Source organism: Garra rufa, chromosome 6 (genome assembly GCF_049309525.1).
Source record: "Garra rufa chromosome 6, GarRuf1.0, whole genome shotgun sequence".
Classification (NCBI taxonomy): domain Eukaryota; kingdom Metazoa; phylum Chordata; class Actinopteri; order Cypriniformes; family Cyprinidae; genus Garra; species Garra rufa.
In genome coordinates, this window is record NC_133366.1 from 14,783,610 (window position 1) to 14,810,937 (window position 27,328).

At 33.6% G+C, this 27,328-nt stretch overlaps 2 protein-coding genes across 4 annotated transcripts in view; both read right to left on the bottom strand.

The window, feature by feature from the left end:
• map2k7 (mitogen-activated protein kinase kinase 7) overlaps positions 1-3,269 on the bottom strand; it is a 20,280-nt gene extending 17,011 nt beyond the window's left edge. Inside the window, exon 1 of the mRNA XM_073842014.1 lies at positions 3,142-3,269. Within this exon, the coding sequence (XP_073698115.1) occupies positions 3,142-3,265 (124 nt within the window). The 5' untranslated portion in view covers positions 3,266-3,269. The remainder of the gene's footprint in view (positions 1-3,141) is intronic.
• Positions 3,270-4,881: 1,612 nt separating this feature from the next.
• Positions 4,882-27,328, bottom strand: part of pkn1a (protein kinase N1a) — a 58,974-nt gene continuing 36,527 nt past the window's right edge. For all 3 annotated transcript variants that reach the window (XM_073842069.1, XM_073842067.1, XM_073842068.1), the window contains exons 4-22: positions 25,621-25,741; positions 20,465-20,610; positions 18,217-18,430; positions 17,909-18,103; positions 17,492-17,601; positions 14,525-14,668; positions 14,282-14,357; positions 13,970-14,099; positions 12,324-12,411; positions 12,153-12,235; positions 12,000-12,075; positions 11,814-11,905; positions 11,553-11,729; positions 9,558-9,620; positions 9,381-9,457; positions 9,133-9,275; positions 8,941-9,048; positions 8,734-8,814; positions 4,882-7,569 (exon numbers count right to left, since the gene is read on the bottom strand). In XM_073842069.1, the coding sequence (XP_073698170.1) occupies positions 7,366-7,569; positions 8,734-8,814; positions 8,941-9,048; positions 9,133-9,275; positions 9,381-9,457; positions 9,558-9,620; positions 11,553-11,729; positions 11,814-11,905; positions 12,000-12,075; positions 12,153-12,235; positions 12,324-12,411; positions 13,970-14,099; positions 14,282-14,357; positions 14,525-14,668; positions 17,492-17,601; positions 17,909-18,103; positions 18,217-18,430; positions 20,465-20,610; positions 25,621-25,741 (2,328 nt within the window). In that variant the 3' untranslated portion in view covers positions 4,882-7,365. The remainder of the gene's footprint in view (positions 7,570-8,733; positions 8,815-8,940; positions 9,049-9,132; positions 9,276-9,380; positions 9,458-9,557; positions 9,621-11,552; positions 11,730-11,813; positions 11,906-11,999; positions 12,076-12,152; positions 12,236-12,323; positions 12,412-13,969; positions 14,100-14,281; positions 14,358-14,524; positions 14,669-17,491; positions 17,602-17,908; positions 18,104-18,216; positions 18,431-20,464; positions 20,611-25,620; positions 25,742-27,328) is intronic.

The window sequence follows — 27,328 nt, forward strand, 5'->3', positions numbered from 1 at the left end:
CTAAAATGCATAACATTTTAAAGTGTCTTTGGGGTTTCCATGTTTTCCACAAAATCAAATCGAGGGTGTATGACGTCACTGGCAGGCGATGCAATTACACGGTCCTTTAAACTAGTTAAAATTGCTTATTGTTTAGGATTTAAACATTCTTCTAAACATGTGATAATTTAAGTACATAAGTCAGCAAAAGGTGTGGTTTTTGAATATTTTAATCTTTTAAAAAAACTTACATATTCTGCCTTTAACATAAAATAATATATCAATGTTTTCTGGGATTTGAAGATAATGACATTTAAACATTATTTAGCTTTCTCCACATGAGAAAGAAAGTCATATAGTTTTGGAATGACATGAGTAAATGATGACAGGATTTTCTTTTTAAATTGATCATTAAACAATAAAAGAAATAAATACACTACCAGTCAAAAGTTTCTGAACACTACTTTTATGTTTTTAAAAGAAATCTCTTCTGCTCATCAAGTCTTCATTTATTTGATCCAAGATACAGCGAAAACAGTAACATTTTTAAATATTTTTACTGTTAAAAAAATTGTTTTCTGTTTGAATGTTTTAAAATTTAATTTATTCCTGTGATTTCAAAGCTGAAGTTTTAGCATTATTACATCAGTCACATGGTCTTTCAGAAATCATCATCATTCTAATATTCTGATTTGCTGCTCAAATTTTTTTATTATTATTATGTTGAAAACAGTGGAGCAGAATTTTTTCAGGTTTCTTTGATAAATTGAAAGTTCAGAAGAACTTTTGTAACATTATAATGTCTTTATCATCATTTTTAGTCAATTTAAAGCATCCTTGCTAAATAAAAATATTGATTAAAATAACATCTTTCCCCCCCAAAAAACTATACTGACTCCAAGCATTTGAATAGTATAGTATATGTTACAAAAGCTTTTTATTTCAGATAAATGCTGATCGTTGGATCTTTCTATTCATCAAAGAATCCTGCCAAAAAAATAATTGTTTTAAATATTGATAATAATAATAATAAAAAAAATGTTTTTTGAACAGTAAATCAGCATATGTGAGCCTGGACCACAAAACCAGTCTTAAGTCGCTGGGGTATATTTGTAGCAATAGCCAAAAATACATTGTATGGGTCAAAATTATTGATTTTTCTTTTATGTCAAAAACCATTAGGAAATTAAGTAAAGATCATGCTCCATTAAGACTTTTTGTAAAATTCCTACTGTAAACCTATCAAAATGTAATTTTTGATTAGTAATATGCATTGTTAAGAACTTAATTTGGACAACTTTAAAGGTGATTTTCTCAGTATTTTGATTTTTTTGCACCCTCAGATTCCAGATTTTCAAATAGATGTATCTCGGCCAAATATTGCCCTATCCTAACAAACCATACATCAATAGAAAGCTTATTTATTGAGCTTTCATATGATGTATATATCTCAGTTTTGTAAAATTTAACCTTAAGACTGGTTTTGTGGTCCAGGGTCACATATTAGAATACTTTCTGAAGGATCATGTGACACTGAAGACTGGGAGTAATGATGTTGAAAATTCAGCTTTGAAATCACAGGAATAAATCACATTTTAAAATATATAGCAGTTATTTTAAATAGTAAAAATATATATGTTTTTGTTCTGTACTTTGGATTAAATAAATGCAGGCTTGGTGAGGAGAAGACAGATCTTTAAAAAACATTAAAAATCTTACTGTTCAAAAACTTTTGACTGGTAGTGTAAATAAATAACTAAAAAAAAATAAAAATATGAATGCGGTTAAAACAATTTTTTTTTAGCTCAAATAAAAGGTTAGTCCACCACAAAAGAAAAATAGTCAATTTACTCACCCTGATGTCATTTATGTAAACGTGTTTTTCATATAAACCAATTGTGTCTCTTCAGAAGGTTTAGATTAAACTACTCAACTGAGATTGGTTTATTTTTTCCTCCCTTTACAAACATTTTGAAGCATCAGAATTTTTTTCATTAAAAATATCTTCATTTGTGTTTTGAAGATGAAAAATTTATGGGAAGATGAAAAATCTTATGGGTTTGGAACAACATTAGGGTAAATAAATGATGACTGATTTTTTGAATCCCTTAAAAACTAATTCTCAAATCAAATTAATTAAAAGGCAATCACTCACATATGTGTGTGTGTGTGATTCCTGACCATTTACCATGTCTAATGTGAATAACGGATAAGGAATCAGTTTGCACATGTTGTCTACTGGCTTCAATCACCGTCCATGAGTGTGTAACAGAATCCAGATGTTTAAAATGATTTCTGCATATTACAAATACACAAACTGACCATCTGAAAGCGTTTTTGATACGGGTAAAAAAAAGTCACCACAAGACAGAAACTGACACGAACACTGGCCGTCCAAGAACGTAATGTACTAGGACATCAGCACATCAATTCAAACACACTGTCAGTGTGTGGAGAAGGTTTGAGAACAGATCTTACACTTCACTCATGCAGGAACAACCTGAATTTTGTAGATCAATTAAATGTTAAATGATCTGAAATGTTTAAAAACACTCCAGACATGATCCCTTCATCATGGTCACTACAATGTAATGCAAAAGCAAAAACCTTAAGACATTAAATTACGAAGGAGAAGAAAAAAAAAACATGTATTTTCTCTAAATACAGACTACTGACAGTCTCAGGGAAAACCAAACCAGCAATTCACAACAATACAAGTCTGTCATGACTGGTGATTTTACAACACTAAACACCAACAGCCCTTCTAAATGAAGAGATTCCCACATGAAACCTGATATTGTCTGAGAACAGACATGGAAAAAAGGACAGATATGTGAGAAAGAGACAGACAGACATACAGTCAGAGTGATATGTGAGCATCAGGGCCTGCTAAACACAGCTAGCCGCCAGGCTAACGCTGCTGAGTTGACTGCCAGAAATTTGTATTATTTATTTATTTACTTTAAAGAACATATCCGTAATCTAGACTCTAGAGTACAAACCCTGACAAACAACACCCCCCAGACCTTTCACAGAGAATCTCGAGAGTCAGTGTGAGTGAGGTGTCAGGATTTGATCGGTTTGTTTGTTTATATCATGTAGAATGTGTTTCATCCCTCCGTCATTTCGCTCAATCACTCGTTCACTCTCTCACACACTCACTTGGCCTCGGACGCGACCGCTGCGGGCTCATGTCGATGTTCAGGTCGATTCGTTTGCGGGCTTCTTTATTTTCCTGCTTGAGTTTCTCCTCGATTCGGGAGAGTCTCTGCTCCAGCGACGACATCTTGAAAACTTCAGCAGCACCATCGAGCGCCGCAACTTACTGCCCACTAGCGGCGACCGACGGAAACACAGCGCCTTTAACTGCCCTCTAGCGACCAAGGCAAAACAGGTTATTATTTGCAGCTAAATACACTACCATTCAAAAGATTTTTAATGTTTTTTAAAGATTCTTAACATTTATTTCTTTGCATTAATTGATTCTTTGCATTAATGCTGTTCTGCTCACCTAGCCTGCAATATTTGATCCAAAATACAGTGAAAACAGTAATATTTTGAAATATTTTTTTACTATTTAAAAATACTGCTTTCCATTTGAATATATTATAAAATGTATAAAATGTAATTTATTTCTGTGAATTCAAAGCTGAATTTTTAGCATCTTTACTCCAGTTCTATTGTCACATGATCCTTTCATGTCATGAAACATTTTTTATTAGCATTTATCTGAAATAAATTGCTTTTGTAACATTTTACACTATACTATTCAAAAGCTTGGAGTCTATATATATATATATATATATATATATATATATATATATATATATACACACACACACAGTGTGTGTGTATGTGTGTGTGTGTGTGTGTGTGTGTGTGTATATATATATATATATATATATATATATATATAAAACTTAATAATTCATTTTATTACATTTATTAATTTATACATATTTTTTCAGGATTCTTTGATGAATAGAAAGATCCAAAGATCAGCATTTATCTGAAATAAACTGCTTTTGTAACATTATACACTATACTATTCAAAAGCTTGGAGTCAGTATAATTATTTTTTTGGTTATTATAGAAATTAATAATTTATTTAGGATTTAGAATTAAGGATGCTTTAAACTGGTCAAAAGTGATGATAAAGGCATTTAATGTTGCAAAAGATTTCTATTTTAGATAAATGCTCTTCCTCTGGACTTTCTATTCATCAAATAAACCTGAAAAAATCTACTCAGCTGTTTTCAACATAATAATAATAATAATAATAATAATAATAATTGTCCTTTTGAGCAGCAAATCAGAATAGATTTAATTTTAGAATGATTTCCGAAGGATCATGTGACTAGAGGAATGATGCTAAAAACTCAGCTTTGAAATCACAAATAAATTACATTTTAAAATATATTCAAATAGACAGAAGTTATTTTAAATAATAAAATATTTTAAAATATTACTGTTTTTGCTGAAGCTTATATAAAAAGCAGGCTTGGTGAGCAGAAGAGACCTATTTAAAAAACGTTACATATCTTACTGTTGAAAAACTTTTGACTGGTAGTCTATATTATATTTATTATGTATCCAGTAGAATCTCTTTACTTCTTATTAATGTATTTGTAATGTATGGTTTATTTCAATTTATTCTAATATATATATGTGTGTGTGTGTGTGTGTGTGTGTTATTATACTCTATTTATTGCTGTTCTTGGCACTTTTTCTGTTCATTTTTTTAAAATATAAATTGTAAAACAGCGCCACTTAAATCCATAGCGGCCACTGTGGGTAACAACTAGCGAAGCAAGTTATTGTTTTTACAGGGAAATTAGCCTTTTGTTTAATTCAGGCAAGTCTGTAAAAATGTATAGACGACACAACAACACAAACACGTGGTCATCTCAACAACAGCTTTATAAATACAACTCATGTAATAGGTTTAATGGATTGTATAATCGTACAGAACATGCATTTAGTCTGCAATCAGACAGCAGTTTCCAATTTCAGGAAGAAAAGGAGGAAACGTCTTTCATTTACAAATATTTTACGTATGTTTTCTCGCAGTTTTGCTACACTTTGTTCACAGTGTGTGTGAATGTCTAAGTTTTATTTTTGCCTGCGATCAAATGCTTAAAAACGTATTCATCTGCTCCTTGGAAGTAACAGATATGTCACATTGTGCTGTTCGCACAAACTGTCTAATAAAAACTGCACAAAATGATGTTTTAAAGGCATCAAAACAGCTCTGAGGTAATAAAGGATGTGAAACAAGACCTAACACATAAGTCACTAGTCGCCATTAATTTGTATCATGACTAAAATAAACAGATGCGTTTTCTATTTAACAGATATATTTTCTGATAACAGATATCTATTTAGAAACGTATAAAATTAGGGACAAAACGTGTGCTGTTTGAAGTCGTTTTATACCCTTTTGCTCAGATTTATCAACTAACGTTAAACGTAGGCCTACTTTCAGTGACAAACAAAATCAATAACTCGACCATCTGAAAATAATCAAACACATTCTTTCTCCTATAATCTAGTATAATAATTACATTCAAATAATCAAATATTTGAGTTCTCAAAGACCTTGTTTGGTCTGAATCAAAATTATTCGTCGTTTTGTCACGTCAGTTCTACATATCCACTTTATTATTTAACGCGGAGGTAGTCTATGGGCGAGACTTCCGGTTCATTAGCTGCTATAGGGAACGATATAAAAAGTTTGCACAAACCTGTGTGTTCGTAATTACTATAATACATAAAATAATAGGGTAAGAAACACTAATTTGCTAAATCAAGCAGCAAAACAAGCTGTTTTATACAGCTAAAAATAGCTGGACATGGAGACCAGAGGCCAGACCCATAAAATGACAAGCTCTTATGGTAATAATAAGGTGGATAAAGTAAATTACATTAAATAATTTTTCAGACAAGATGATTCTCCAATCCCACAAAGCTTCAAAATGTATTTAAAAGTGATGAAGCAATGCTGACAGGCTGAAATTACACATCTCCTTTCTGTCAAATTCAAAATATGAAACACATTCTGCTTTTTTAAGGATTAGCCAATCAAGATTTAAGCTTCTAGCTATTTGTTTCCCTCACTGAAGTGAAAAAATAAACAAAGAACAAAACCAGGGCAGTCAGGAGCAATATCGTAAGGCATTTTGTTCCAACCAGTTTTATATAAGAGGTTTGTTTTTGTAAAAGTTCCATACTAAAAGTGCACTTAATGAACGGAGACCAAGCTGTTTTGAAACAGGACTGATGTACTATATTTCAATATGCTTGACTTTCACATGTAACATTTAAGAGATGAAGCGCTTGAAGATGTCTTTTGGTGAGAACAAGTCTAAAGAGGTTTGAACTCCTTAACCACTGAGAACTCCAAGAGCAAGTACACATTCATTAAGTTCAAGTCTGTATTAGCCAATTTAATAATCCTGTTTTTCAACTCCTTTTCTGTTGAATTTCACAGTGTGTGGAGAAAAGCGTCTCTTAAAATGAGTTCCTTTGAGCATGGCAGTTATTCAGACAGTATCGTATGAGAAATGGAAGGCTGAATGGAGGAAGATGTTGCAGATGTTGCTCCTCAGTGGTCATCAAAAATAATTTCTTCCCCTAAATGTGAGAATGAACTTGAGAAGAAATGCATTTCCCAACATGCTCTTGGGTCGTTTCATTTACACTGAGATGCTTCTGTGTGACCTTTATTGATTTGCTTCAAGTTTTAAAATATACCTTCACATTGTCTTTATTAAGACAAGACACATTATTCAAAAGTAGAAATGACACTTGAAGACAAACCAAACATGTTAACAAGTCTAACGGTGCACTCGATCACTTTTTTCTTCTGTTAAAAACATTTTAGCCCTAAAGAAATAAATAGTACTTCTAAATAGTTTAAAAATATGACTGTTCACATGAGATGAAAACTCGAGTCACATCAGTAACCTAATAAAAGTTTAATTCTACATGACGAGGGCAACATTATGTGGCCGCCATTTTGAGATCACATGAGCAGCCGAATGCTATTCACTTGTTTAGTAACACACATGTTTTTGGACACTTTCACTAGTTGAATAAATGAATCATGGCTGACTGAGAATGCTGTTCTACCATTGCGTCACTAACCGAACACTTTAGTCTGATGCTTCAAAAACAAAAAAAGATCAAAAGCACCGTTAAACCTGTTGGCAACAAACAAGCTTTCTGTGTCTAATCCGATTCTTCTCTTTCTTCCATCACAGTGTTCACAGGTCCAGCACATTCACAATTCACGCAAAACACTCAAATTGGCCACTCTTGTCCTCATCGTCACTGAGTCACGGAGCAGAAATGTCTCTCTAGGGCAGTATCACAGTGCAGACGCTCTCAGCAGAGGTCGGAGACATAGTCAAAGTCACGGAAGCTGTCCTGATCCTTGCGTGAGAGCACCCGGGGTTCACGAGGCGGCGTGAGAGTCGGCGCTTCTGTCGTGAATTCCTCGTCGAAGTTGCTGACGTCTTCTTTGTTTCCGATAGTCGGAAGGAAGGGAGGAGGGAGTTTACGGAGGAGAAGAGCCTCCCAGTCCATATTCTGAAAAATGAAAGTATGCGAATGAGCATTTAATTTATTACACAAACACTAAAAAATTACTTCAACGTTTAAAATAGGGGTGCACCGATATTGTTGTGACTGACAAAAGATAAAATCCTGTTATAAATAAAAAATGAATAATTAAACACTAAAAATTGAAAATATACACTACCAGTCAAAAGTTTTTGAACAGTAAGATTTTTAATGTTTTTAAAGAAGTCTCCTCTGCTCACTAAGCCTGCGTTTATTTGATCCAAAGTATAGCAACATTTTGAAATAATTTTACTATTTAAAATAGCTGTTTTCTATTTGAATATATTTTAAAATATAATTTATTCCTGTGATTTCAAAGCTGAATTTTTAGCATCATTACTCCAGTCACATGATCCTTTAGAATCATTTTAATATTTTGATTTGCTGAAACATTGCTTAAACATTTACAAAACAACATTTATAATTATTTTTATGCTGAAAACAGCTGAGCAGAAATTTTTCAGGTTTCTTTGATGAATAGAAATTTCAGAAGAACAGCATTTATCTGAAACCGAAATCTTTTGTAACATTATAAATGTCCTTATCATCACTTTTGATTATTTAAAAGCATCCTTGCTAAATAAAAGTATTATTTTTTTTAAAACAGACAATATAAATATTACAAATTAATTTAGGCTTCATAACAATATGTTTAGTATGGGTTCCTAAACTTTTTTGTCAGCCAATATAAATTAAAATTAAATAAAAATAATGGATATAAATTAAATATAAATAATATATATATAAAAATAACAATATTTTAATGACATATTTGCATGCTCACAGTTATCTCATAATATAATATATTACTTTGAATTGCAATAGTACTTTAAAATAAAAGAAATAATTAAGTAAATAAGATAAGTAATACAATGTGAAGCATTCTACATTCTAAAACAAGTGCATCAGTTATGTAATACAACTACAGTTTTTATTTTGATAGTTACACTAAATCAAAAATATTGCGCAGCCACATTTATTTATTTAAATTTTATATTTGATATAATTATTAGCTTTTCATCAACTGACATAAACCCTCATTTACAGTAAGCTACTTGTTGATTACATGATTAGTGTTTCAGAAAAAAATTACATATTATTAGTGTTTATAAAAATAAACATCTCTCTTACCCTGAAGAAAGGCTGTTTCTTTACATCCTCTGCGTCTTTCTCACTGGAACCTAGTCGTCTTTCTGGATTTCTCCTTAGTAACTGTTTAACACAATATGTTTTATAACATCAATCATTTATCCACACTTTGTTATTACATAAAAGTATATGCAGAAAATCATGTGGGTAAGACAGGCAGGTAGGCTCAAAAAAATCTGAGATATTTACCCTCCTCATGATGCCAATGGCCTCGGAGGAAAGGAACCGTGGATAACGAACTTCGTCATTCACTATGCTGTCAAAAACCTCCTCTTCATCATCACCTGGAAACGGAGACTAGAAAGACAGCTTTAGATCAGACAGATGCCAAAACTCTAAGAACGTTCAAACATTTCAGATTTAAATGGTTCAAATTCTCACCTCTCCCACCAACATTTCATATATAAGCACTCCGAGTCCCCACCAGTCCACGGCTCGCGTGTACGATGTGTCTGTTAAAACCTCAGGAGCCAGAAACTCTGGAGTCCCACAGAACGTACTGGTCCGGTCCCCAAAACCCATACCTGAGAAGAACAAAAAAACATGACTCCTGATTTCACATCAAGCACAATCAACAGAAGGATATGTACAGAAGTAGCTGAAAGAGAGAGAAATGGAAGAGTCATTACCTTCTTTACACAATCCAAAGTCGGCGATCTTCACATAACCATCTGTGTCAAGCAGCAAGTTGTCCAATTTAAGATCTCTGGAGGGAAAACACAAAAATGTATGCAAATATGTATTTAAATCATGTATAACATTTTTCGGACAAAGCAAACGTGCACACAATTTTTTCCCATACTCACCGGTACACAATCTTGTTGTCATGTAAAAACTGAAGCCCTAAAACTACACAAGCAGCATAGAACCTGAAAAACACACGAACAATAAAATTAAAGCAGTCAACAAAAGTAAAATGTGGGAATTTTCTGATTTGTTTAATATATTTATATATATTTATATACTTTATGTTCCTCTAAACCTAAATTTAAATAATAAACAAAATGTTTTCAGCTCTTTGTCCCTACAATATACACTACAGTTGAAAAGTTTAGGGTTTGATTTTGACATTGAAAATGAATGATCCACAGCTCTGTTTTTTTATTTAGTGATAGTTGTTCATGAGTCCCTTGTTTGTCCTAAACAGTCCATCCTTCAGGTCCCACAAATACTTAGGTTTTTCAGCATTTTTGTGTATTTGAACCCTTTCCAACAATCACTATATGATTTTGAGATCCATCTTTTCACACTGAGGACAACTGAGGGACTCATATGCAACTATTCAAGAAGGTTCAAACACTCACTGATGCTCCAGAAGGAATAACGATGCATTAAAGGAACACTCCACTTTTTTTGGAAATAGGCTCATTCTCCAACGAGTTAATAAGTTGATTTTTACCGTTTTGAAATCCATTCAGCCGTTTTCCTGTTCTGGCGATATCACTTTTAGCATAGCTTAGCATAGATCATTGAATCCTATTAGACCAATAGCATCGCGTTCAAAAATGACCAACGAGTTTCCATATTTGTTGTATTTAAAACTTGACTCTTCTGTAGTTATATCGTGTACTAAGACCGGTGGGAATGCAAAGCTGCGAGTTTCTAGGCTGATAAGATTAGGAACTACACTTCCATTCCGGCGTAATAGTCAAGGAAGTTTGCTGCTGTAATATGGCCGAAGCAGGCGGAGTATTATCAGAAATGAGTTTCCAGCTAGTTTAGCATTTGCACATGTGCTGCGTGATATTACTGCTCCTGCTTCGGCCATATTACGGCAGCAAACTTCCTTGACTATTACACCGGAATGGAAGTGTAGTTCCTAATCTTATCAGCCTAGAAAATTGAAGCTTTGCATTTCCACCGGTCTTAGTACACGATATAACTGCAGAAGAGTCAAGTTTTAAATAGGACAAATATCAAAACTCGTTGGTCATTTTTGAACGTGATGCTATTGGTCTAATAGGATTCAATGATCTATGTTAAGCTATGCTAAAAGTGATATCGCCAGAACAGGAGAACAGCTGAATGGATTTCAAAACAGTAAAACTCAACTTATTAACTCGGGGGGAGTTGGAGAATGAGCCTATTTCCAAAAAAAGTGGAGTGTTCCTTTAAGAGCCAGAGAGTGAAAACTTTTGAACAGAATGAAGATGTGTACGTTTTTTTTTTATTTAGTACTGCCCTTCAGAAGCTACAGAAGATACATGTTAAAATAAGCTAAATTTACCCTGATCGTCAAATTCAAAAAGTTTTCACCCCCCAGCTCTTAACACGTTGTGTTTCCTTCCGAAGCATCAGTGAGTGTTTGAACCTTCTGTAATAGTTGCATATGAGCCCCTCAGTTGTCCTCAGCCCTAAAAATCATACAGTCATAGTTGGAAAATAGGTTCAAATACACAAAAATGCTGACAAACCAAAGACTTTGTGGGGCCTGAAGGATTTTTCTGAAGAACAGCAGGCAGTTTAACTGTTCAGGACAAACAAGGGACTCATAAACAACTATCACTAAACAAAAAAAAAAAAAAACCATCTGGGGATTATTCAAGTAACAACAGTATTAAGAATCAAGTGTATGTAAACTTTTAAACAGGGTCATTTTTATAAATTCAACTTATATATTATTTTCTCTTGTGGACTATATGTGAATGTCTTTTATGTGAAATATCTTATTCAGGTCAGTAATAAATAAAATATATCATGTATTTTGTATGATCTTATTTTGGTAAAATAATTAACATTTTGCAGATTCTGCAAGATCCATTTGGCCCCCACAGTATAGCAAAAACAAATGGTTTACATACACAGCACGTGGCTCGGTGAAGACATCTGCGTGTATGTGCATCATCAGGTCACCACCTGCCGTGTACTCCATGACAAAACACACATGTTCTGGAGTCTGGAAACACGCAAACAGGTTCACGAGGAAGGGATGCTGCGCACTGTTCACCGTCTCGAAAATGCGCTTTTCACACATCAAACTGAGGGAAAGACAGAGAGAGAATTACAAAATAATTCCATGGAGAAAAAAATGAAAACAATAAAGGAGAATTTACTGCCTTTACCTTTCTACTTCATCTCTGGCCACAATGTCTCCTTTCTTCAGGGCTTTAATGGCGTACATACTGCCTGACTTCTTGTATTCTGACAACAGCACCTGATAGATATGCATATGATGTGATGAAAATTTTAGAGAGAGAGCTAGCAAGAGAGAAGTTGAAGGGTTGAAGGCGAGGAAGGTTGACGATCACCTTTCCAAAATGGCCTCTGCCAAGAACAGCTATTAGTCGGAAATCCTGCAGGCTCAAAGGAGTCTTCTTCTGTTTGCTGCACACACAAACACACACATACTTAGAAACCGCAATAAAGACTCATGGAATCTCATATCATGTGGTTGAGTGTACCTGCTCAGTGAATGTGTTCTGATTTGGCGTTCAGGTGTGGTGAGGTCAGGAGCAGAGACGGGCTCAGAGGGCGGTTGTCGTTCCTGTGCAAAGAAACAGAGATAGGGGAGAAGTTACAGAGAGACGGGAGGAGTTAAAGAGAAAGAGGAGGAGTTATAGGGAGTCTCTTACTGGAGTGCCTGTATCCATCACATCTCGCCGGATGTCCACCTTCATCGGTGAGTCATAGTCTAAACTTAACTTCTCCACCGATATCTCCCTGTGACACAAACATGTATAAGTAACAACAACAAAAAACATCCCATTTAGCTTGACATAAGGACATGAGCTAGTTATTCAGATCCAGTTGAGGATAGCTGAGTTGAGTTGGAAAGTTAGTTGAGGTTTAGACTTGGATAACAGTGTTTATGTGTGCTGATTTAAAGGATAAATGAAAGCAAAAATTAAAATATACACAATTCTTTCCCACATAATAAAAATAAAATAAAAGTAATAATTCATATTTGTTTTTACGTGGTCCATTCAATTTGATATAATAATAATTTGTATTATTAATTAATAATAATATTTTATACTATTATAATTATTATTAGTAGTAGTATTACTGCTTACTATTATTATCGTCACCCTCATTATTTATTTTATTAAATTATATAAAATAAAACAAACCAAGTTAATCAGATCCACTTATTTTACAATACTAATACTAGTGTTTTAAATGATAAATGAAAGCAAAAATAAAAATATACAATATCCTGGAAATTCTTTCCCATATAATAAAAATAGAATAAAAGTAATTATTTTAAAATAATAACTCATACAGTTGTTTTTATGGAGCCCATTCAATTTGATATAATAATAATAAATATAATAATAATAATAATAATTGTTTATTATAATAATAAATAATATAATAATTATTATTATTGTTGTTCATTATTATTGTTATTAATTATTATTATTAATTCATATTATTATTATTATAAACTCATTATTTTATTAAATTATATAACTTAAACAAACCAATAAAGAAATATCACAATATTAATAAAACTATTGAAAGTACTGTAAAAAAAAAAAAAAAAAAAAAAAAATATATATATATATATATATATATATATATATATATATATATATATATATAAATGTTACAGAATAACAGTAAATTAGTTTAAAATAATAATTTTCTATCTAAAATATATGTATATATACATATTACATATTACAGAATAATGGTAAATTAGTTTAAAATAATAATAACAGAAAAGTATTATTATTTTAAACTAATTTACTGTTATTCTGTAATATGTATATATATATATATATATATATATATATATATATATATATATATATATTATACAGTAAAAAACAGTTAAAAAAAACTATATAAACAGTAAAATATTTTAAAGTAACAATTAACACTGTTGTTTTTATAGAGCCCATACAATTTGATATAATAATAATAATTATTATTATTATATTAATAATTTTTAATAATAATTATTATTCTGATTATTATATTATCACCCTCATTATTTATTTTAATAAATTACCTAAATTAAACAAAACAATAAATACATTTTAAAACTATTGTAAGTACTGTAAAAAAATAAATAAATCAAAAATATTTTTTTTTTTTTTTTTTTTACAGAACAAAAGTAAAATTACAATACTAATATCCATCTTAAAAGTAAAATTTTTTGTTCAATTTTCATTACAAATATGGGAAGATTGTAAATGCTCAGCGGATGTTCCTTTGAATTATTTTACATATCTATGAACACACATATATTGTCTGTTTTTGTGTGATTTACCCTGTCTGTACTGCATGTGCGTGAGGACTGTAGGTTCCTGTGTTGTTGACAGTTGGTATGGCGTTTCTCAGTAACCTCACCCATGTGCCGATATCAACGTTCATCTGTCGAGCTCGCAAGAATGCTTTACCTAAATGTGACCACAAAAACAAAGAAAAGGGAAAACCATTTTATCCTCTGACCACAAGATGGCGCTCAATACCATATGAGTCACATGCCAATGATTACAGTCAACATGAAATGCCAATTAGGTCAATTTTAAGTGCACTTGGATAAATTAAGCAACATTTATTGTAAATAAAGAAAATTTACCCTGTTGCTTGGAGAAAACTTTCTTTTGTCGTTTTAGCCGTGGAACCCTCTCAATCACGGGGTTAAAGAAGGTAACCTGAGGCAGACAGATGGTACACATATGTCACCCACATATTTCAGTGTTGGCCAGTTTAGTACATCTATTTGGTTTGGGTGCATTTCTAAAATTAACTAAACAAAGCATTGAGGCAGAATCCCTGTTTGGGGGAAGAAACATATTTTTGAGTGCATGTGTGTGTATACCTCTGCCAACAGCAGTCCCTGTGGTTCTAGCTCTAGCTGTACTCTGTGTTTCTGGTTGTCCAGGAAATCCTCCAACTTGAGAAATTTCAGTGCACACAGAGATCGGTAGTCTCTCCAGTAGACTGCGATCTCCATCTCTCTGAACTGCACACATACAGACAAACTTTGATTAATAAGAGTATTAAAGACACTGTTTTTTTTTAGTATCACATAACATTTACATGGAAATGCTACTGAGTCACAGAAAAAGACAATCAGAAAAACAGTTACAACTGCCAGCAAGTTACTTGGGATAACACTACCAAGTATGGAACACATTTACAAAGATAGACTGGTAAGAAAGGCAAATAACATCATATGTGACTATACTCATCCTCTGGCATCTCACTTCAAACTACTGCCATCTGGGCGTCGTTTTTGTCCACCCCTCTTGACTAAGAACAGATCTAAATTCTCTTTTATACCACAAGCCATAAAAGCTTTAAATCAGCCAATAAGCTAGATGTCCAGCTGGCTGTATAGTGTAATGTAGGGTGTGATGCATGTTCTTCATGTTATGTCTGTCTGTGTTTGATGTATGCACTAACTGTTTGGTGTCATATGTTTGATGTTCTGTCATAAAGTGCGACTGTGCCGCAAACCTAACTGCCCCACGGGGACAATAAAGTCTAAAGTCTACTACATTTATTTATGCATTTGGCAGATGCTTTAATCCAAAGCGACTTACATTGCATTGAAGATATATGATTACATTTGATCTGTTTTTCAGTATTATTTACGTACCATTATAATATTTATTAATATTTTAGAAAAGCTATATTTTTTGGTTTCAATTTAATTTTAGTTCATGTTTTAGTCATTTTGTTATGTGCTTTTGTTATTATTGTTCTGAACCACGTGCGTGATGTCACACTCCACCTGAGTCTGTTTAGTCTGATGCCTTTTAATCTGAATCTGTTTCATCCGATTGTCTAATTGTACATGACCTGACACCTGAAGTCATTTTTCCTGAGACCTGAAGCCTTTCAGTCTGAGTCACAATGCCATTTTGTCCTGTGACTGAAGCCTTTTAGTCTGAGGCATGACACCTTTTCGTTGTATGACTAAGGTCTGAGGATGTCCTAAAATGTACACCGTACACACCGCCTACAACGTCACCAAGGCTCGCCCCAATCAGCCTGACGGAGGCGCTAAAGAGATCAAAAGTATCAGTCCCAGGCTCATGGAACACATACCTCAGATTCAAATGTGAGCCTCAATTTTTTAGGGTATTTTGGATTTTTTGAAAAACCTACTTTTGCGAACTAGTCCAAGGTTTTTCGCCCAATCGGAACCAAACTAGTGCAGAAAGATTCTCTGGAGAGTAAATATCAGTAATTATCAAAAAAGTTTCGAACTTTTGACTCACTGTTGCAAAGGGATGCCAAAAGGTTCAAAAGGGACAGGGCCACTTTTAGTAAAATGCCTATAGCTCCTAAACGGAATGAAATATCTTTGCCAAACTCACAACGCATATAGAGAGCTCAATCCGAGGTCACAGGGAAAATATCACAGAGCTTGGCCACTTGGTGGCACTATAAGAGGGACAAACCATAAAAAATGGCTATAACTACGCAACTATCAACACGAAAATCACTGTGCACTGTCGTGGTCCAAAGTGCCACAAGTGTCTACAAGGACATTGCGTATCTAAAAAAAAACATAGCCACCATTGGCCGATGAAGTTTGAGCATCTATTAAACAAGGTTAACGAGGCAGATCGGAATGAAACTCGATGTTTGATTCACGGCCTCAAAGGTCGAAATTTAAAAGAAATCGGCCACTGGGGAGGCGATACCACATTTTTCAGGGGTGTAAACAATTGTATATTGCATGGTTTTTCGCACATACACTGGATATTCGTATCAAATGATAGCATTCCTCATTCTGGACAACTTTGCCTCTAGAACCACCGCTGTCAATCAAATCGTTTGTTAAATGATTGAGAAGATGTAAAAAAAATACTTTTGTGAACTAGTCCTAGGTTTTTCACTCAATCTAAAAAAAAAAACCACTGCAGTACAATTCTCTGAAATTCAAAATTCTAAAAATGTTGAAATTTACCCTTTGGGAAGCTATAAAGAGGTTTAGAAAGGGGCCTTTCCAAATTCACCAAAAATCCTATAAATCCTAAGGGAAAACTCAAAACTTCACGAAACCTGCTGAGCACATGTGACAGTTGATTCTAAACAAGCATGGAAAGTTTTAGGGAGATCGGACCGCAGCTTGCGCTATAACAGTCATAAATGTTAAAAAGCATTATATTTTTATTGCAAAATACCTGTGTTTGCCAAAAAAGCTTTTTAAATCATTGATGCAGGTGGTTACAGGCTTGCTAAATAATGTCTTTTTTCATATGTGCCTAAATGCCTTAAATCACTTGAACCCTGGTAATCGCTGCTTGCAGCTATATTTATTTTAGTTTTCTTTGTGCACAAAAAGTATTCTTGTAGCTTCATAACATTACAGTTAAAGCACTGATGTCGCATGGCTTATTTTAATAATGTCCTTACTACCTTTCTAGGCCTTGAACGTGTCAGTTGTGTTGCTGTCTATGCAGGGTCCGAAAGCTTTCGGATTTCATTAAAAATATCCTCATTTGTGTTACGAAGATGAACGAAGAAGATGATCTTATAGATTAACATTGGCATAATTGTTATGACATGCAAAGCTTAATTTGCATGTCTGTTCATCATTCTGCATGTGCAATGTGCTTTTTCCCCTTCCCAAATAAAAGAATAGCATGTCCTTGCTTGTGTAAGAGTTATATGAGATGTTCCAGTTAGCAGTTAAGTCACTGATGTTACACAGTCCACGGATTTTGCTTTTGTAATTATAATCACAGCCTATTGCCCGGAGCTTTCATTAATGAAACAGACACTGAATCTCTAATCTGTGTAAATCTACTATTAACAGAACTGAACTCACTCTCTCCAGCTCTATGGTGAAGGTCTGATCCCAGCCTTGTTCTCCAACCATCTTCCATGCAGTCTGACCCACGACTGTGTTATCCAGCTTCAGCACTGCACTCACCTCCGCTGCAAAAGCACACACACAGAAACACAGACATTAATTCAAATGTATTTTTTAAGTGTGATCAAATCTCGGACACTTTATAAAGGATTTTTGTAAGTACAAGCTCAGTTAGTTTGTTGAATATGTCAACCAATTATACATTAGCATGATAATGCCACACTTCATGTGTTAAAAGCTCAGATGCACTGCATCCTGTTCAATGCAAAGCTGTCGTTGCACATGACCGGCACAACAGACTGAGTTATATCAAAGTTCACACATCACCATGGACTAATCACACTATGAATGTTACATCCTCCAAGCACTCACAGGAGAGATCGTCTGTTTTAGGAGGTGTTTTTCCGCTAACACTGCCACTGCGACTGTACAGGCCTTTTCCACTCCGCATAAAGGACCGCCCTTCTCCTGGACTGTAACATGGCAACACTACCTGGCTGCCACGGGACCGTCCAGGAACCACCTCTAGCACACCCATACAGCCCAGCAATGTGACCTGAAGAGTGCCTGTACACACATACACCAAAAAAATTTGATTTTAGAAGCCAGTATCTGATGATGTCTATTAACTTGAATGACATTAACATCAATTTAGAGGTGGAAATGATGTTTTTGAATACCAGTGAGGGGAGAGGGTTTGGAGAGGGTGCTGTACTGGTTGTGCAGGTAGGGGGCGCCGTGTCGAGAGCTGAAAGCTGGTGAGGAGGCTAACACCAGCTCCTCTTTAATAACAGATGCTTTGGGATGATCCTCAGGAAGTTCTGCTAACCGCCGATCTAATGAATCTCTCAGCAGATCCAACCTCTGAGACGACTCGCTCAGACGACACTGAGCCTAAAGAAGCAGCGAGAGGAAGCAAGACATGAGGGAAGATGTATGAAAAGAGTGCAGGGACATCAAAACTACTGGTACTTCGGTATATGGTTGATACTACAATAATAAAAATTCTTTACCTACTTATTCACTGTATTAGACTTAATTACTGGCTTAATTGTAAAAAGCAGTGTGTTTACTTAATTGAGATCTAATTGAAAGCTTTTGCTTACATATACATTACGAGTCAAAAGTTTTTGAACAGTACGATTTTTAATGTTTTTTTTTTTTCATTTTTATTGTTCTTCTGCTTACCAAGCTTGCATTTATTTTATTTAAAGTACAGCAAAAACAGTCAAATTTAGAAATATTTTTACTATTTAAAATAACCATTTTCGATTTTAATATATTTTAAAATGTAATTTATTCCTGTGATCAAAGCTAAATTTTCAGCATCATAACTCCAGTCTTTAGTTTCACATGATCCTTCAGAAATCATTCTAATATTCTCATTTGCTGTTCAAGAAATATATTTAATTATTATTATTGTTATCATCAATATTTAAAACAGTTGAGTACATTTTTCAGGATTCTTTGATTAATGGACAGATCCAAAAACCAGCATTTATCTGAAATAAAAAGTTTTTGTAACATTATACATTATACCATTTAAAAGCTTGCAGTCGGTATAATATTTTTTATAGAAATTAATCATTTTTATTAAGCAAGAATGCTTGAAATTGATCAGAAGTGTCTTGTCTTTATAATGTCTTCATAATGTTACAAAAGATTTCTATTTCAGAAAAATGATGTTCTTCTGAACTTTCTATTCATCAAAGAAACCTGAAAAAATCCTACTGAGCTGTTTTCAACATAATAATAACAAATGTTTTTTGAGCAGCAAATCAGAATATTAGAATGATTTGTGAAGGATCATGTGACTGGAGTAATGATGGAAAAAATCAGCTTTGAAATCACAGGAATAAATTATATTGTAAAATATATTTAAACAGAAAACAGTTATTATAAATAGTAAAAATATTAAATTTTTTTACTGTTTTTGGTGTACTTTGAATCAAATAAATTCAGGCTTGGTGAGCAGAAGAGACGTCTTAAAAAAAATTCAACCTTACTGTTCAAAAACTTTTGTCTGCTAATATAATATAATAGAATAGAATAGAATAGAATAGAATAGAATAGAATAGAATAGAATAAAATAATGGGGTCTGTAAGATTTTTTCATGTTTTTAAAAAATATATTAGAATTTGTTAAAATAGAATTAGAATTTATTAGATACACACAATAACTGAGAAAAAAAAATCAACATTGTAAAAGACTTAATATGTTTTATAATATAATTTATTCCTGTGATGACAAACCTGAATTTTGAAATCAATGAAATTATAATATTTTTGTGGAATCCATAATACATTTTTCATAATACATTCAAAAGAACAGTATTTATTTAAAACAGATTTTTTTTTGTAACAAGTATTTACTGACTACTTTTGATAAATTTAATGCATCCTTGCTGAATAAAAGTATTAAAAAACCTAAACGTACTGACCCCAAATTTTTTCATGACAATTTAATATAATATAAATTAACCTTTAACCAAAAGTAAGAATTTTGACCGATTAATACTATTAGTTAAATGATTTAAAAGGTTTTTTTTTTCTCTGTATGGTTAAAGCAAAATTTGCTATATGTATTTGTTAATTCACAGGTACAGACACATGCAGCCACATATTTCACAGCTCGACTTTCACTTATTTAACTGAAGTACTCACAACACAATGGCAACAAATGGCTAAATCCGTGAGTAAATGTATTAATTCTGAGTACATTATATCCTAGAAATTGCGCAAAGAATCAAACACAATCAAACTCCCAGTAAATGGTCAATTAATCTCTTATTTACATCATACTTGTCCATTCTTTTTTCATTTAATACTAATTTACTATTCTAATCTTATCAGTTAACGGTTATTGTTCGGAAAACAAACAACGGCTGTCGGTTGGGAAAATCCCTAATATACAATATAATATAATACCTCTGACATGGCCTTCTTGTCCTGTACTTTACTGGCTCCAAGAAGTCTAAGGACATTTTTTGCTCCCTCAGCGACAGCGTGCTCAACACGGTAATGGTGTCTGAGCTCCTCAATCCGTAGCTCCATACCACATGGGTCAGGCTTTCCTAAAGAGACACACACAAACAGACATATTAGGGCTATCAATATCACTTCCACAGTGAATTTACACTTTACACAAGCTGAAGCCTGAATGGGTCACAGCCAGTTCAACCCTCATAATTGAAAAGCAAGGAATAATATTATAAATTGAATCCATACAATACAAACTTCAAACTGTGTCACATTTATATATGTGACCCTGGACCACAAAACCAGTCATAAGGTTAAATTTTACAAAACTGAGATGTATACATAATTTGAAAGCTCAATAAATAAGCTTTCTGTTGATGTATGGTTTGTTAGGATAGGACAATATTTGGCCGAGATACATCTATTTGAAAATTAGGAATCTGAGGGTGCAAAAAAAACAAAATACTGAGAAAATCACCTTTAAAGTTGTCCAAATTAGGTTCTTAACAATGCATATTACTAATCAAAAATTACATTTTGATATATTTACAGTAGGAATTTTACAAAAAATCTTCATAGACATGATCTTTACTTAATTTCCTAATGATTTTTGGCATAAAAGAAAAACCAAAAATTTTGACCCAAACAATGTATTTTTGGCTATTGCTACAAATATACTCCAGCGACTTAAGACTGGTTTTGTGGTCCAGGGTCACATATATGAAAGTATACTAAAAATGCTGTTTAAAATAGTATTAGATCAAGCCAAGCATGTTCCACTGCAGGATATTGCTGTCATTGCTTGAAATGTCAACTACCCATTAAACATAATGAAACTGAACCGAATGAGAACCCCATACAGACATCAAGTCTGAGATACAATAAAAGGTACACAAGGTTGTGTGCATCTATCAGACTTTAAAGTGGACGAGGGATGATTTCGGCTCAGGACAGCGTGTTTCCATATAGTAATTACTACACTTATGCAAACTGGGAGAGATGATTGTAGCTCAGCCGAGGCCTAACATGCTGCCAGCTACAGACTTTTAGAAATAAGAGGATTATTACGGATTATAAACTGAAAGATTCAGATGCTGTGGTGTTACATTATTCTGTCATACCATCAAAAACATTGACATGCTGTTCGGGGTTTTATATAAACATTTATTTTCATCTGTTTGGTTCTGTCTGAAACACAAGCAGTTCAAAGCATTCCTGTCAATACACGAAAAGATCCTGAGTGCAGGGAATATTCTGAATTCTCTTATTCTGAATGTCCTAACATAATTGAGACTACAGGCTGTTTAGCGTTTCCAGATTTCCATATATTTTTAATACAGTTGAGACCAGAACAGCGTGTGCTTGTGTGTGAGCTAGTGTGTGTTAGGACTGTCCCTGTAACATCATTTATTGATACATCACGATTCTTTCCTCATGAGCTGCCTCAAATGACTTGGAGGCAAAAAAGGATGACAAAAGGAGGAGTTGGAATGAAAAATATCACTTGAATGAGTGGATTCATAAAGAGGGGTAATGAGAAAAAAAACCTGAGAAGTACTGAAAGATTGACTGCAGAGGTTTTCGTGTCCTAATAAGGCATGAAGCCTGAATGCAGTGACATAATTTCAGAAACAGACTCTCGGGGAGTGCATGTGTGTACATGTACACATTGAAGGTGTATGTGTGTGTGTGTGTGTGTGTGTGTGTGTGTGTTTATACAGGAGTATTAAAGAATGTGTGTTAACTAATGCTGCTATGAGCCTGTAACATTTTTGTTTCATATGATACGATACAGTCTCCGGTCTGACTGAATTATGATATAATAAGCTATATTTACTGTGAAAGCATGTAAAGCTTAGATGTGTTCAGGCTCTGTGTTTTATCATAATCGAAGAGAATTGAGAATCGACCGTAATAACATTTTCAATTACATTCTGCACCGAAATGAAGGTTTTTGAGGAAAACATTCCAGGATTTTTCTCCCTATGGTGGACTTCAATGAGGATCAGTGGGTTGAAGGTCCAAATTGATGTTTCAGTGCAGCTTCAAAGGGCTCTACACGATCCCAGCCAAGGAATAAGAGTCTTATCTAGCAAAACAATCAGTCATTTTCTGAAAAACGAAAACAAAATTTTATATACCTTTTAACCACAAATGCTCGTTTTGCACTAACCTGACCTCATACTAGAGGACAGAGGTCTTCTTGGGTCCTAAAATCCAAGCTCTACCCAAGCGGCAACCTCCCGCTCTCTCTATTGAAACCACTGCAATTCATCGACTGGCCGCTAGAGACTGGCTGCAAAAGGGAGTCAGTCCCATTGACTACCCATGTTAAAATGCCCAACTTTACAGCAGAAAAAAACATATTTATAGCCTGGTTCAAAAAGTGGTTTTAGACTATATAGCTAATCTCGCCCTTCATGTTAACTGTGAGGGGGTGAATTTTTTTTATAACTCATCCGTTTAAGTTATATTAAGTCGTAAAGTTCTGCATAATTAAGGGTGTGGCCACTTGAGTGACAGGGGGATTGCTGCTGCTGTCACCACTGGCGCGCTAAGTAGGCGTGGTTTCAGCACCCAGCTCCACCCACGTCCCGCCTTATTGTCCATTTTCGATTATCCGGGAGTGACGCGCGATGACGCGATTCCAAGATGGCGACGGCCGAATCCCGCCCACTATAGGCTCCAAAATCACTCTTCAGAAACCTACGGATGACGTCACGGACACTACGTCCATATTTTTTACAGTCTATGGCTCTACCTCACACATGACGTAAGTGGAAGTATCAACCGAGTGTTTACAAAAGTTAACGTGCAAAGGAAGTCAAAAGCCCTTTACAAAAAAAGGTAAAACAGCAATGTTGGAGGATTTTGAAGTTGGAGAAGAAAATGAGGTTGAACCGAACCCTTTTTGAACCGAAGTACACAGATGAAGAACTAACCATCTGTGACCTTTCCAACATGATTATGTAATGCAAATTGTTATTTTTTTTTTTTAGAAAATGGCAGATCGTTTCACTAGATAAGATCCTTATTCCTCAATTGGGATCATGTAGAGAGCCCTTTGAAGCTGCGTTGAAACAGCAATTTGGAACTTAAAGGTTGTATCAGCGATTTCTAGCCCTAAACATAAAGTGTCAATTTCAGCTGACCTTTCATCACGATCCGCTCGCTGCCTGCCCCATAAATTGTCTGTGAAAAAACCACGTCTCTCTGGTCAGCCTAGGGTCCGAGATATGCCAAAAAAAACAATCGGCACTACCAACCTTTCCACACATAAACAAACAGTGTTCCAACCAATCAGCGTCAGGGGTTTGGTGTTGTGGACTTTCGCTCCGCCTCCCTTACATCCCTGCACCAGTAGGAAAGTCCACAACACCAAACCCCTGACGCTGATTGGTTGGAACACTGTTTGTTTATCTGTGGAAAGGTTGGTAGTGCCGATTGTTTTTTTTGGCATATCTCGGACCCTAGGCTGACCAGAGAGACGCGGTTTTTTCACAGACAATTTATGGGGCAGGCAGCGAGCGGATCGTGAAGAAAGGTCAGCTGAAATTTACACTTTATGTTTTAGGCTAGAAATCGCTGATACAACCTTTAAAATTGGACCTTTATTTTTATCCTTTTTGTTTTTCTGGATTCAGTTTTTTTTCCATTTAAAAATTTCTAGACTCTGTTTTAATGGTTAAATGAAAAAAAAAGTCTAATTAATGGAAATCATGAAACTTACACAATTTAACAGCAGTTTATTAAAAAAACATTTTACTTTATTTTTTCCAAATTCTGTTTTCTTTTCTTTTTTTCTGGATTCCGTTTTTTTCCATTTAAAATTTTCTATTAAATTTACTTTTTCTAGAAGTAAAAGCAAGTCTAATTAATTGAAATCATGAAACTTACACAATGTAACAGCAATTTATTCAAAGTTTAACAAAAATGAAAATTTTAAGGCCCTATGAAATGTTTTTTTTTGTTCCTTAAAATTCAGTTTTATTTTTGCCAATTTCTGTGTTTTCCATTAATTTTCTGGATTCCAGAAAATTGATGATTTCATTCAATTTGAATAATCATAATATCAAAATAATAGATTTTTAGAAATACTGTGTATTTACATTTTTCTAGTTTCTAGTTTTCTAATTTTTCTGTTTTAATAATTTTACTAGTAGTAGTACTATCATAACATTAAGTAATATATTTCTGTCACGGTGTCTTCAAGTTAAACAAACTTTTATTTTATTTAAAGAACTAACCATGCCTGACTTTTCCAACGTGTTATGTTATGCGTGAAGTTGTGGATGCACATCGCAGAGCTAGTATAAGACAAGCATTTGTGGTAAAAAAGTATAAACATTTTCTTTTCTTTATTTTAAATGACGTTTCGCTAGATGAGACCCTTATAGTAAGCTGAAATGAAACTGCAATTTGGACCCCCGATGATCCCTATTGTAGTCCACTATACAGATAAAAATGATAGAGGCCCGGTTTCACAGACAGGGCTTAGATTAAGCCAGGATTAATCCATAGTTCAATTAGGACATTTAAGTAATTTTTATAAACATGCTTAGAAAAAAATATTACTGGTGTGCATCTTGAGACAAAACAAAGGCACTGATATATTTTTAGATCAGTCAGTGCAAGTTTCTTTTAGTTGAAACAGCTCGGACTTACATTTTAGTCTAGGACTAGGCTTAAGCCTTGTTTGTGAAACCGGGGGAGAATGTTTTCAGAAACCTTAATTTCTTTTTGACTGAGGAAAGAAAGACATGAACATCTTGGATGACATTGGTGTGAGTAAATCTAATCATTTAATCAAAAGGGTACGAGTGTGTGAGTGTGTGTTTTAAACGTAAAGAATATGTGTTTGAATCACTCTAAGCGAAATGAGGTCACACATTTACTGATCTGTATGACCTATGCTCACTAATATATGTGTGTCTGCATGGTGTTCTCCGGACTGCATAAACACTCAACCAAACACAGCCTGAAAACACACACCACTCATCTTCCACTGGGATTCACATGGTTATTGATCTGTTTAGTTCTCTGCTCATCTTTGAAATCAGACTCTAAAAGCAAGAGCGCAGTAGCACATACACACACTACCATACCTTGTGTATCGTCGTTGTGTTCGTAGGCCTGCACTGCTTTCCGTATCTGCATGCGGATGATGTCGATCTTTGTCTTGCTGTCCTGTAGCATCTGCTGAGCTGTCTGCAACATCTTCTTATCCTGACAACCCACACAAATGCACACCATCGTAGTTAGTAAACACAGTGTGTAAACATCTTTTGACAGACTGGCTCTGTTCCAAAATCTAGTGAGCTGCTTTGCTGCTTATATAAGCTGCACTGGAGTCTGATGTTAGAAATTTGCTAACCTAATGGTACTTAACTCTAATGCAAATATTAGATCAAACAATCCATTTGCAATTACACTGAACTACATGCATGACTTTTTTAAAAACATTGACCTGTGTCTTGCCACATCCAGCATCTTTCCAGAAAACTAAAGAGCATTCTGGGATTGCCTTCATCATGAATATGCGATGCTGCCTTTGATATTGAAAGTAGCAGAATTAAGGACTTTTTTTTAGGACTGAATTTACACTGTGAGTGCAACAATGATGCCTTTGTAAGTACACTAACAATACTGTTCAAAAGTCAGATTTAAAAAAAATCATTCAGCAAGGACTTATCAAACTGACAGTAAAGACTTTTAGATTGTTGCAAAAAAGTTAAATTTCAAATTAATGCGGTTCTATTTAACTTTATATTCATCAAAGAGTCCTGAATAAAAATGTATTTCAGTTTCCAAAAAAAATTAAGCAGCACAATTGTTTTCAACATCGTTAATAATTAGAAATTATTATTAATGTTTTTACTGTATTTTTGAACAAATAAATGGAGCCTTGAACAGAAGGCCCAATGAAAACCATTTTATTGTTTTGCAAATTCCATTTTTTTAATTTTTACTGGATTGTGTTTTTTGTGTTTTCATTTTTCCACTCTATTTTAATGGAAAATTTAAGACAAATTAATCTAAAAGCATGTCTTATTAATTAAAATCATGAAACATACACAATTTAACAGCAATTAATTAAAAGTTCAACAAAAAATACATTTTTAAGGCCCTAGGAAATCAGTTTTTAAAAAAAAATCATTTTTTTGTTTTGCTGTAATTTTTCTGGATTCCATTTTTTCAGTTTTAATTTTTCTAGACACTGTTTTAATGGTTAAAATAATATTAATCATACATTTTTTAATTTAAAATTTTAATCATTAAAAATCATGTCTAATTAATTAAAAATCATGAAACACAACAAAAAAAGCAATTTATTTCATGTTTAACAAAAAATAAATTTTAAGGCCCTATGAAATATGTCAGAATTCAATTTTAATGGTTTCATTAAATGGTTAATAAATTAATTAAAAGCATCTCCAATTAAGTGATTTAAAAACGTTTTTACATTTCAGAAATACTGTGTATATACAATTTTCTGGTTAATATTCCTTAAAAAAATATGTTTTAATAACATGTAAATTATTAATAATAATTTTATTAGTAATAGTACTACTACTATCATCACATTAATATATTTCTGTCACAGTTTCTTCAAGTTAAACAATCTTTTACTATGACGGTTGCTTGAAGACCTTTAATTTTCTGTTTGTATATGATATGCCAATTGTTTTTCTCAAAAGAAATCGTAAAATGCTTATGAAGTGACTCTCAGAGCAGAGAGAGACGGCTTTTTTTGCAGCTTAATATTCACAGACACTAGTCCATGACACTTTTTGATTTAAGTATACTGGTCTA